Source organism: Montipora foliosa, chromosome 4 (assembly GCF_036669935.1).
Source record: "Montipora foliosa isolate CH-2021 chromosome 4, ASM3666993v2, whole genome shotgun sequence".
Classification (NCBI taxonomy): Eukaryota; Metazoa; Cnidaria; class Anthozoa; order Scleractinia; family Acroporidae; genus Montipora; species Montipora foliosa.
The window spans coordinates 6,337,670-6,350,169 of record NC_090872.1 but is presented as its reverse complement, the minus strand read 5'-3'; the positions used below and the strand labels follow the sequence as shown (position 1 = coordinate 6,350,169).

Here is a 12,500-nt window from a genome sequence, read left to right as displayed (position 1 = left end):
GAATAGAGTGTAATGTGTAGTGCTAGATTTTCTGTCCCATATGAATCATGTGAGCGTTAGCCCTACTGATGGAAATGAGCCCACACAAGGACAGAGAAAAACTCTGACTAGGGTGGGAATTGAACCCACGCTCTACCGACGGTAGGGCCAACAGAGTCGGTAGAGCGGCGGAGATCTAACCCGACGGTAGTGGGTTCGATTCCCACCCTGGTCAGAGTTTTTCTCTGTCCTTGTGTGGGCCCATTTCCATATTAAGTTTCACACAATAGGCCTTTTTCGATATATTAAAATTCAGCTTGATAGCGAGTCAGTGAGGACAAAGACAAAGGAAAGTGGATGATATGTAAAAAATTTTTCCGAGAATTTCTTGATATCACCTCGCAGTAACTTGTTTGTCTCGGCACAGGCAGTCCAAGCAAAATTTTTGTTTTCAAACCTAAGGCAGTCTATTTTCTCATATTATATTTACCCTTATTGGCTGGTGAGAAGTATTGCCTGAAAGATTTTCCATTCCCAAAATATAGCCCACCTAACCGCTAGCCACCGACAATGAGGTGAATAGTTGTTTTAGTATATACTAAAACAGAGAGATAATTTAGGACAAAAAGATGATTTTAACGCATTTATTCCTGCAACGATTATAATACTACCGGCCGTAAATCCCGTGCGAGTTGCTCGGAGGTGAATAGTTAACAATTATTCCACGAGCGCACGTTGGATATGAGATATTATTATCTAGCTGAGTTTATTCCCCCAGCAGCGCGCGTTCTCAGTGGTTACTTCGAGGTCACATGACATCTAACAATAAAACTGTTTCCCGCCAAAAGTCTCTTAGTGGGCAACAGTGCTAAATCTATGACGTCAGAGGGTAACAGTGTACTGTGACCCGCGAATGTTGACCGACGACCACCTTTGCTGTTGCCGTTGCACGTTTTTTTTTTTTTTTGTGCTATATAATAAATCACTTAATGACTGGTCCCTCGGGAAACAGTTCATTTTGTTCCCCTCGAATCTCAATGTTTTCCTCGGCTGCGCCTCGGGGAAATATTGAGATTCTCGGGAAACAAAAAGAACTGTTTCCCGAGGGACCGGTCATTATAAGTGTTTAATAAATAGCCAACGAGGCGCGTAGCTCCGAGTTGGCTACAATCATCTCATATCCAACAAGCGTGAGTGGTATAATTGTTTTTTTAAAAACGTTCACAAATTATGGATAAATCTTCCCTAATTTTATTGCCTGAAAGATTTTCCATTCCCAAAATTTTCCATTCCCAAAATATACAAGAAAACTGAAGCGTGCAGTTAATGATATTGGTAGAGCATGTTATTTTAGATCATATACGATGATGGCTAAGACAATCAAAGCATTGGAAATGCATTATTCAATGATCCAGTTTTTCATAATAAACAACTATCCACCACTAGCCACCGACACTGAGGTGAATAGTTGTTTTAGTATAAACTAAAACAGTGAAATAATACAGCACAAAAATATGATTTTAATTCACTTATTCCTGCAAAGATTACAACTGTTTTTTTGAGCAGAATAATTAATTTACTATTCAACCCATTGATGACAAAGCACAATTTTCTACGTTTTTTTGGAAAAAAAGCTGGAAAAACTACCATTTTTCTCCGCGACATAGAAAATTACGCATATCGCAGGTTATCTGTTGAGTACGGTCAACACTAGTTTTCATCCATCAAACTGACATTGGACATTTCGTAACAATTACACGACGCAATATCCCATGTTAATATTGACAAGCTTACCGCTCTAAAAAGAATGAAAACAGGCAGAATTACGGCTTTAGTTCAACGAGAAATAGCGTTTCTAAGCTATGCCGCGCTGATCTACAGTATTTAAGTTTAAAAACCCCGTTGAAGACGGTTAACTTTTAATTGTTTTGCTGGGTACTACTATTTCAATACTCTAAAAAATTCGATTTCTGGGGAGTTGTCTCGTTAGTCAAGTGGATATCGGAAACTGCAAGGTGAAGCCATCCATCCGGGTTCAACTCTTTGCCTCGCCAATTGTGAATCTTCTCAGCTTGCTTAAAACCTTTGTTTCGTTGAAGTAGATTTGAAGTCTAAAGTAGACTGTACGTCGTATAAGAAAATTTGGTTTTATCAACGGAGTTGATAATGTAAATTGGCCACCGTACAGAGATTCTAAAAGCTGACGTTTCGAGCGTTAGCCCTTCGTCAGAGCGAATCGAGGGAGTATGGGTTACGTGTAGTTTTTATAGTAGAGTAGGAGCTACGCTATTGGTGGTAACATGGCAACGTGAAAAATAGGAATATATTAGTTAAATGAAAAGCGTTCGTTAATACCTTGAGGATTAAGGGTGCCGATTTGGAAGATAAATTTTTGTTCCAGATTCTTGCGGCTTTCCGTCGTACCTAGATGTAGGGAAAGGCCGCAGATAGCCATGTGTTTTTTGGAGTGGTTAGGCAGATTAAAATGGCGAGCGACTGGCTTAGATGCATCCTTGTCATTCTTCTCAACATCGCGAAGGTGTTTGCGGAATCGGTCACCTAGTCGTCTACCTGTCTCACCAATGTATAATTTATTGCAGAACGTACAGGTTATGCAATAAATGACATTTGAGGAGGTAAATGTGAAACGATCGGTGATCTTAACAGATCGCTTAGGTCCCCATATCTTGCTAGTGTTAACAATGAAAAGACAAGTTTTGCATCGTGAGCGCGCGCATTTGAAAGTGCCGGGTTGCTCGTTAGTTTTGAGCGCGCTTCTAACTAAAAAGTTGCCTACGTTTTTGTCGCGTTTGAATGAAATAAGTGGAGGTTGCGAATAGATTCTACCAGTCTCGGGATCATTTTGGAGTAATTAAAATTACTAAGAATGATGCTTTTGACTGCGTGATTAGGAGGATGGAAAGTGAGGGTGAATGGAATTCTGTCATTCTTATCTTTTTGAGACGTTTGTAGTGATGACTGTCGATCAAATTGTTGGGCGCGATGATGGCACGCTTTGACCACAGAGACAGGATAGCCACGTTTCTCGAAGAACTGGCACATCTCCTCTGATTTGCTGGAAAAATCGGAGTCATCACTACATAGACGTCGAAGTCTAAGAAATTGAGAATAAGGAATGGAGTTCTTGACATGTGATGGATGTGACGATGAATACAACAAATAACTGTGTGAATCAGTAGGTTTGTAGTGCACACTAGTACATAGCACGTTGCCTCTAATAGAAACTTGGATATCTAGGAAAGCCAATGAAGTTTCCAAAATTTCCCAGGTATTATATTTAAGAGCCGGATGAAAAGAGTTGACGGAGGTTATAAATTGATCGAGTTCTTCTCTGCTGGATGAAATAGCGCCGATGCAGTCGTCGATGTAGCGGCCGTAGAGTTCTGGTTTGGGGCCGTTGTACTGATTAAAAAATTGGTGTTCAACATATCCTACAAAAAGATTGGCATAGCTAGGTCCATTCTTGTGCCCATCGCTACACCATTAATTTGTTTGTAATAGTTGCCAGCGAATGAAAAACAGTTAAGCGTTAAAACGAGTTCGGCAAGGCGGAGGAGCGTTTCCGAGCTAGGTTCTTTGACAGTTCGTTGATCGAAAAAGTGTTTAAGTGCTTGAAGACCTTCGCTATTAGGAATGACTGTGTATAGAGATGTAATGTCCATGGTGAAAATAAGTTTGTCTTGGCCGGAGAAATTGAAATCGCGGAAAATTTGTAGTGCGTGTGTACTGTCTTTAACGTATGATGGCAAAGATTTGACGATAGGCGTCATAATCCTGTCTAAGTAGCTAGAAATGAGTTCGGTGGGGCAACTACAGGCAGAAACGATAGGGCGACCTGGGTTGTTGGGTTTGTGAATTTTAGGCAAGAAGTAAATGCACGAAGTTCTAGGGGTGTTGATGATGAGATTAGTGGCAGTGTCCGGTAATTCTTGATTAACTATAAGATTTTGAATGGTGTCTTTGACAAGTTTTTGATTTTTGGAAGTGAGATCTTTAGGGATTTTGGCATAAAACGAGGTATCCGAAAGTTGCCGCAAAGCTTCTTTTTGGTAAAGGTCGGACCGCCAAACAACTACCGCACCGCCTTTGTCGGCCCATTTGACAACTATGTCGTTGCGTTTACTAAGATTTTTAAGCGCCGCCCACTCTTTCGAGGAAAGGTTGGAAAATTTAGTGTTGCGATTGAATTTAAGTTTGTGAATGTCGTGACGGCATTTTTTGGTGAAAAAATCTAAAGAGGCAAATTGTCCCTCTGGGGGAGTCCATTTGGATTTGCGAACTAGAAGTGTTTCAAAAATATCTTTATTAGAAATGTCCGAATCATTTGTTTGGCGGTCCGACCTTTACCAAAAAGAAGCTTTCCGCAACTTTCGGATACCTCGTTTTATGCCAAAATCCCTAAAGATCTCACTTCCAAAAATCAAAAACTTGTCAAAGACACCATTCAAAATCTTATAGTTAATCAAGAATTACCGGACACTGCCACTAATCTCATCATCAACACCCCTAGAACTTCGTGCATCTACTCCTTGCCTGAAATTCACAAACCCAACAACCCAGGTCGCCCTATCGTTTCTGCCTGTAGTTGCCCCACCGAACTCATTTCTAGCTACTTAGACAGGATTATGACGCCTATCGTCAAATCTTTGCCATCATACATTAAAGACAGTACACACGCACTACAAATTTTCCGCGATTTCAATTTCTCTGGCCAAGGCAAACTTATTTTCACCATGGACATTACATCTCTATACACAGTCATTCCTAATAGCGAAGGTCTTCAAGCACTTAAACACTTTTTCGATCAACGAACTGTCAAAGAACCTAGCTCGGAAACGCTCCTCCGCCTTGCCGAACTCGTTTTAACGCTTAACTGTTTTTCATTCGCTGGCAACTATTACAAACAAATTAATGGTGTAGCGATGGGCACAAGAATGGACCTAGCTATGCCAATCTTTTTGTAGGATATGTTGAACACCAATTTTTTAATCAGTACAACGGCCCCAAACCAGAACTCTACGGACGCTACATCGACGACTGCATCGGCGCTATTTCATCCAGCAGAGAAGAACTCGATCAATTTATAACCTCCGTCAACTCTTTTCATCCGGCTCTTAAATATACCTGGGTCCTAGATATCAAAGTTTCTATTAGAGGCAACGTGCTATGTAATAGTGTGCACTACAAAGTGCCAGTTCTTCGAGAAACGTGGCTATCCTGTCTCTGTGGTCAAAGCGGGCCATCATCGCGCCCAACAATTTGATCGACAGTCATCACTACAAACGTCTCAAAAAGATAAGAATGACAGAATTCCATTCACCCTTACTTTCCATCCTCATAATCACGCAGTCAAAAGCATCATTCTTAGTAATTTTAAATTACTCCAAAATGATCCCGAGACTGGTAGAATCTTTTCGCAACCTCCACTTATTTCATTCAAACGTGACAAAAACGTAGGCAACTTTTTAGTTAGAAGCGCGCTCAAAACTAACGAGCAACCCGGCACTTCAAATGCGCGCGCTCACGATGCAAAACTTGTCTTTTCATTGTTAACACTAACAAGATATGGGGACCTAAGCGATCTGTTAAGATCACCGATCGTTTCACATGTACCTCCTCAAATGTCATTTATTGCATAACCTGTACGTTCTGCAATAAATTATACATTGGTGAGACAGGTAGACGACTAGGTGACCGATTCCGCGAACACCTTCGCGATGTTGAGAAGAATGACAAGGATGCATCTAAGCCAGTCGCTCGCCATTTTAATCTGCCTAACCACTCCAAAAAACACATGGCTATCTGCGGCCTTTCCCTACATCTAGGTACGACGGAAAGCCGCAAGAATCTGGAACAAAAATTTATGTTTCAAATCGGCACCCTTAATCCTCACGGTATTAAAGAACGCTTTTCATTTAACTAATATATTCCTATTTTTCACGTTGCCATGTTACCACCAATAGCGTAGCTCCTACTCTACTATAAAAACTACACGTAGCCCATAATCCCTCGATTCGCTATGACGACGGGCTAACGCTCGAAACGTCAGCTTTTAGAATCTCTGTGCGGTGGCCAATTTACATCATCAACTCCGTTGATAAAACCAAATTTTTGTATACTACTTCCCTAGCGACGCAGCACCACAGTTTCTTTGGAAACTACCCCTTCATTCATCTGTACGTCGTATAAGTTGAATAAAAAGGGAAATGTCAGTTTGAGGGGTGGAAAGAAGTGATGACCCGTTGAGTACGCGCGACGAATATTGAGCGCGCTATGACCGTATTTGGACATTGTCACAGCGTGTTGAATAATAATTAACAATTACCCTGCGAAATCGCGCGGAATATCGCCTGATACTTAGCCGACGAGGCCTTAAGCCGAGTTGGTTAAAATCAGTTTATGGACGTTGTTTGAGTAGCGAATATCAGAGTGCGCCTTCAACGCTATCCACTGTTTTAAGTCTGTTTTCCATATGATCTGCAACGGTCTGCGATCGCTTTGCGAAAATGATCGCCGATAGGTCTGCGCCACGTCGCAGACATATGGAAACATCTTTCTTCGGCGCCTGCGACGATCTGCGGCACACGGTCTGGATGATCGGGAAAGTTGATCCCAGTTCTACTTTCCCGACCATTACAACGCTTCCGACTAAGACAATTTTTAATGGTATCGTGTGTCTGAGATGATCTGTGTTCTATCGGCGACACACTATTGATCGCCTTGAGACACGTCCACTCAGACTTCAAGTATGTGAGCTCCTTTCTTTATCTCCTCGCTTCGAAGAGGATTAGTGGTACGCTTGTCTGCGATCAGTACAGATTTAAATGGAAACATTTGCTTCCTGTGTTTACGATAGTCAGCGAGATATTTTTTCGGCCTGGAAAACCGTACCCAAACCAAAAAAGCCATTAACAAGCTGAAAATAAACGATGACACATACATTTATGATCAACTAGCCATCCTAGACAAGCAAAAAAAGTTCTACGAGTCAATCGATCAATCCAATGATCCAAGACATCCCCCAGGGTAGTAACTTCCTGAAAGCCGAATTAGTAACACCTTTATCACCCGAAGATCAAAAACTATGTGACAGGCCAATTACAGATGCCGAATGTCTAAGCGCAGTAAAAGATTTCAAAAAATGCAAAACACCAGGTACAGACGGTTTCCCAGCTGAATTTTACCAATTTTTCTGGCCCGAGCTGCGAACCGAAATGTTAGCTAGTTTCCACTTCCCCTTTCAGTGCGGCTCTCTGTCGATTAGTCAACGGCGCGGGGTAATCTCTCTCATTCCCAAAAAGAACAAAGACAAATCCATACTTGAAAATCTACGCCCGATCTCGTTATTGAATGTAGATTATAAAATACTTACCAAAGTCATTGCCAAAAGAATAGAAAAAACCTTGCCCAAAATCATTAATCCTGATCAAACCGGATATGTAAAAGGCCGCTATATAGGCGAAAACATCAGATTAATCCAAGATGTCATGTTTCTCACTGAGCGCTTAAATATGCCTGGAATTGCAATTTTATTGGATTTCCGAAAAGCTTTTGATACAATAAAATGGAACTATCTATTATCCACTCTTCAACTGTTCAATTTTGGCCTAGATATTCAAAGATGGATAGAAGTCATCTACCACAATGTATCTAGCCGTGTCCTAAACAATGGTCACGCGTCACCTTCTTTTCAATTGCACCGAGGCGTCAGGCAAGGATGCCCCTTATCGGGCCTTCTTTTTGCTTTGAAAAGCAACAATGACATAAAAGGCATTACCGTTGGCGGAAAGGAAATAAAAGTCACCCAATTCGCTGATGATACTACAGTATTCGTTAACGACCATCAATCTGTTATTAACCTTTTGAAGCTTCTAAGTGAATTTAAACACACCCCGGGTCTAGAAGCAAACACAAGTAAAACAGAGGCGATGTGGCTTGGAGCTTGGAGAAACAAAACTGATACCCCATATAATTTCAAATGGCCTCAAGAACCGATTCAAGCTCTCGGCATCTTCTTTTCGTACAACTCCGACGCTGCAAATCAGCTGAATTTTGGAGAGAAAATTATCAAATTGAAAAATACGCTTAAGAATTGGAAAGCAGACAGCTTCCGATAGTTGCAGACCGTTGCAGATCGTATGGAAACCAGGTTTTAGTTTATACTTATTACATTTTATACTAGACCCCCTGTTATTGCCGATGCCGTTCCGAAAGCTTCAAAGAAAGCCACAAACTTCGGCATAAACATATTCAATGGTACGAAACTGTGAAGCTCAAAAGTTTGTAGTCTTCCTGTGTTTTCGCTTAATAAAATAAGTAAGGAAAAACCTAGTCGTGAAGTATTTACTAAAACATCTGTTCTTAGCAAATACCTGAAAAAAATCGGGGGTCACCGTGTTCGTTTGAGAGAAAAAGGAGCATTTATTTCGCTATCGGGCTTAGTTTGAGGGAAATTTCTTACGTTTCATGTGCGCGCGCAGTAGGGATGCGCAATGCAATACTAAGGCATTACCTTTAAGGAAATCGGTTTCCAGATTAGCAACACTTGACGCAATCAGTTTCCAATTAGGTCGTACGGTATAAGAGCTGATAACCGAGTTTGAGTGAACCAATCAAAAAGTTAGAAACGCAATATCCGAGGTCGAAAATTTAATAGACAGATAGAGCTCTGGTAAGTACAGAAAATACTTGACATTGCCGGTAATTGCGAATTTAATCCCGTTTTTCTACCAAGAGCCCATAACTTACATTTAAGTACATCACCAATGAATCGTTTTCCACTGCGTCAAAGACATCAGACAGCAATGGAATTTTTCTTGGTTTGGTGAAATTATATTTATTTCTTCCTGAAACAGAACACGATGTACAATTCAGTTTTGCAACACACATCGATCTTTCAATTTGGCGATATTGTTTTTGATGAGATATCTTGGCAAAACGTTATTACCGTAGTTATCTAGTTTGCACTCACCGTAAGTTAATGTTGAATTAATGTCAAGTTTCCTCAAGTCTTCGTAGTCGATGTCCCAGATATTATGATCTTTTCCTGTCAGTTTCTGCAAAATGATAAAGAAATTTTATCAAGACTTTCCTCTAAGAATGCGATTTTCGGATGGATGTATATGAAAAGACTTCCCCAATATATTCCTAAATGTTCCTCGCAATTTCAGGTTCAGGGCTTTATGTTCCAAGCTCGCGGCTCTTTTTTGAAAAATAGCCCCTATGCCCGAAAAGACAAAATGACCACAAACAATAACGACTTCGAAAATAGTCAAAAATCAAAACTGTATTCTCTTGTTCCCTAATATAACTTCAATAGTTCTCTTGACTTTTTCTCTTAAAGTTATTTAAAGATATTTCTAGTTCCCAACAAAAAATGGCGGTGTTTTCTTGTTCTCAACCCTTAAAAGGCGTATGAAACCAGTCTCTCACCTTTGTATTATTGAAGTGAAAAACCACAAGCTTTTCGTCCTTTGTTAGAAATGTATCAAATTCAAACCCGTCTGCTTTCAGAGCAGCTAGACTCTTAAAGCCATCAATGGTGTTCTCTTGAAATTTGGATGGATTCCCATGGTGTCCAATTATTAAAGGTTTTTCCTTCGTGTGATATAAATGATAATGTGGAATGGACGTAATTTCAGCTTCTCGTTGGTCAAAGCAAGAAGCTGAAACTGATGCCGAAGAATAATCGTGAAAGATTAAGAGAAACAAAACAAAATTGAGGACGCAAACTGCCATGTCTGTATTCTCCGCACTGCGACGTTTTAGAAACTTATCGTGGTGATCCCTCATATATATAGTTGATCGAGGAAGACTTCGATTTTCGATACGACGGATCGAACCTCAATTAAAGTATTTAAATGGTTTCGGTAGGATCTGGTTTAACCATATAAAGGCATTCTACTACAATAGCGTTAAGTATCGAGATGTTTAAAGGCATTCCAGGTTCGTTCCTGCTTGGTAAAATAAACCAGCGTGAAAGTAATTTGTGTGCTGAAGTTTCGAACCTTAAAATGACGATACAACTTCAGTGGAGTTCTTGCTCTACTTTGTTCACTCGTAAAGCAATAAAACAAAATCACGTAGGCAGTTTTCAATTGAATGTCGTAAAGCAAGTAGACTGCAAAACGGTCGTATTTTTTGCGAACGCAAGCGACACGGTAGGGAGAATGGGGAGAGACTCCTCACGTACGGGCGTGTGAGGCTCGCGCGCTTCACACGCGAGGATCACGCTTACGGCGCTTCGCGCCTTCCGAAAATGGAAGAAAACGACTGTTTCGTAGTCTATAAAGCAAGTACCAAAGTAATTACTTCGACCAATCACAGCAGGTGCAAACGGCGCAATGGACCAATCCAAATTAGTAGCAATTCCATGTACCTTGCTCAAAGTGGCGCATGCAAATCACAATTGGTTTTGGTTTTCCTTCTCATTGGCTGATAGACTAGCACGAAATTTTTAAACTAATCATTAAGCGTAGCAATAGACCACTTTCGGTATATTAAAACTCAGCTTGGCAGCGAGGCCTAGGGGACACAAGCAATGGAAACTTAATGAACATGTTTATTCATTTCTTTTGTTTGTGTACTGCAAGCCTCACTATCCAGCTGAATTTTAATATATCGAAAGTGGTCTATGGCAATCGCGTAGTAACTCTCGAAAGTCATTTGAAAACTGCTCTAATATTCGAATATGCACGTAAGTTCGAGTTCAAGTTCAAGTTCAAGTTTATTATTTAAAAGTACTTTAGCTATTACAAAAGAATCATTCTAACGGCAAATAGCAAGTGCTAATCTAGGCGGACAGAGTGAGAAATTAATATAATTACATATTAAAACGAATGTTCCTTATCAACGTATGCATGATCCGTACTTATTTTTATTGAAATATGGATATATTTTTTATATACAGTTATTTGAGTTTTCGTAAGTGTGACGCAATAGTTGGTATGGAAACATAATCCTCCTCCTGTTTGAGAAGTTTTTTGTAAGTTTGGCCCTTCGTCAGAGGGCAATCAAACTCGTTCCCAGGGTCCTCGCTCTTCCTCCCTTGAGAAGAGAGAGGACCATGGGAAAATTATTAAGAGGGCATAGACGTGAGCTCTCAAATCTTTTTTTACGGTGTTTAATTTCACCTTAAATCATTTGTTAACCTTATTTTGGGTTTGAGAGTTTGCTTTGTGAATTTCTCTCCCTCATTTTACAGACTAACCCTAACCTTTGTCTATGATTTTTCCTCAACTCACCATTCACACACACACAATACTCCCCCCAAACTACCTGCTGATTAGTGAGTGTTTTAGTCAGTGAAGAGAAATCCCTTCTTGTAAGGTGGATTCTTCTATCAACACCAATTAGGAAAGCCACAAAGGTTGCTAGGTTAACTGCTGCTTCCTGTATTACTAATAACCAACCGACGAAACACCAAACTTTCTTTAGAACTGTAATGGCTTCTCTAATATGTATGTGCTTGATATGCTTTCCCTCAATAACAAAATGTTTAAAGAATATTTAACAATTATTCCACGAATGTGGTAAATAGCCAACGAGGTGCCGTGTAGCGCCGAATTGGATATAAGCAGTTTCATATCCAATACGTATCTATATATATCCCATACGTATCTATATTAAAGGCGACTGATAATTAAAAGAAAATACAACGAAAGTGCAAAAATTACTTTTTCTATTTGTACAATTCACCTGTTTTTCCCTATAATAATTGCAGTCCGTGTATCAAATATTAGGGAAACGATGAAGGCTACGACTACAACATCGCCACGAAACAGTAATATCATTGGTCAAAAAAGAATCAAATAATCGTGCTGCACGTGCAGCACGGATATAAGCAAGTAGGTTGTCCGGTCCTCTGCATAACAACGACGTGAAATCACCAAATTTGAGGTTTTGACGACAACGTAAGCATGCAACAGAGAATCTTTCATTCTCTACTTCCACTCTGGATCCGCTCGTACCAGTTTATTTAAATTACTAAGGGCAGAAACTGTTCGCGCTATGCATGATTGCAGTTGGTCAAGTCAGTGCCATTAAATGCGGTTTTTACTTTCGACTTTTGCGACCACGGCCATCGCCAATTGTGTCTTTTAAATCCATGTAAAGGTACGCTTACGAAAGACTTTAGGGATGGGGCAATGGAGCGAGCACTCGCCTCTCACCGATGTGGCTCTTCGCGATGAGTTATTTTGGTTCTCTACTCTGTTTCGAAGGGTTTCCTTTTTCTCCTAAAAACAACAAGTTACAATTTGGTATGGAATGACAGTGTTCCCTATTGGCGCCTTAGGGCTAAATACACTTGACATTTAAATGAAGTTCAATATTGTTATTTATTATATAGGCAAACTGGTCCGAGATCATTCTCGTCACCAGAGCCTTGGATCAACCCAAGGCTCAGGGAAACTCTATGCAGGAGAACATGCGCCGTAGTGTTCTTATAGCCAAAAACTGGCTATTGGAACCTTACGGCGCCTGCTCACTCCTCGCGCTAA

At 40.3% G+C, this 12,500-nt stretch overlaps 1 protein-coding gene across 1 annotated transcript in view; it reads right to left on the bottom strand.

The window, feature by feature from the left end:
- The window catches only part of LOC137999658 (uncharacterized), an 11,558-nt gene extending 1,783 nt beyond the window's left edge, over positions 1-9,775 (bottom strand). Inside the window, exons 1-3 of the mRNA XM_068845503.1 lie at positions 9,433-9,775; positions 8,972-9,056; positions 8,749-8,846 (exon numbers count right to left, since the gene is read on the bottom strand). Coding sequence (XP_068701604.1) covers positions 8,749-8,846; positions 8,972-9,056; positions 9,433-9,738 — 489 coding nt within the window. The 5' untranslated portion in view covers positions 9,739-9,775. The remainder of the gene's footprint in view (positions 1-8,748; positions 8,847-8,971; positions 9,057-9,432) is intronic.
- Positions 9,776-12,500: the final 2,725 nt, after the last annotated feature.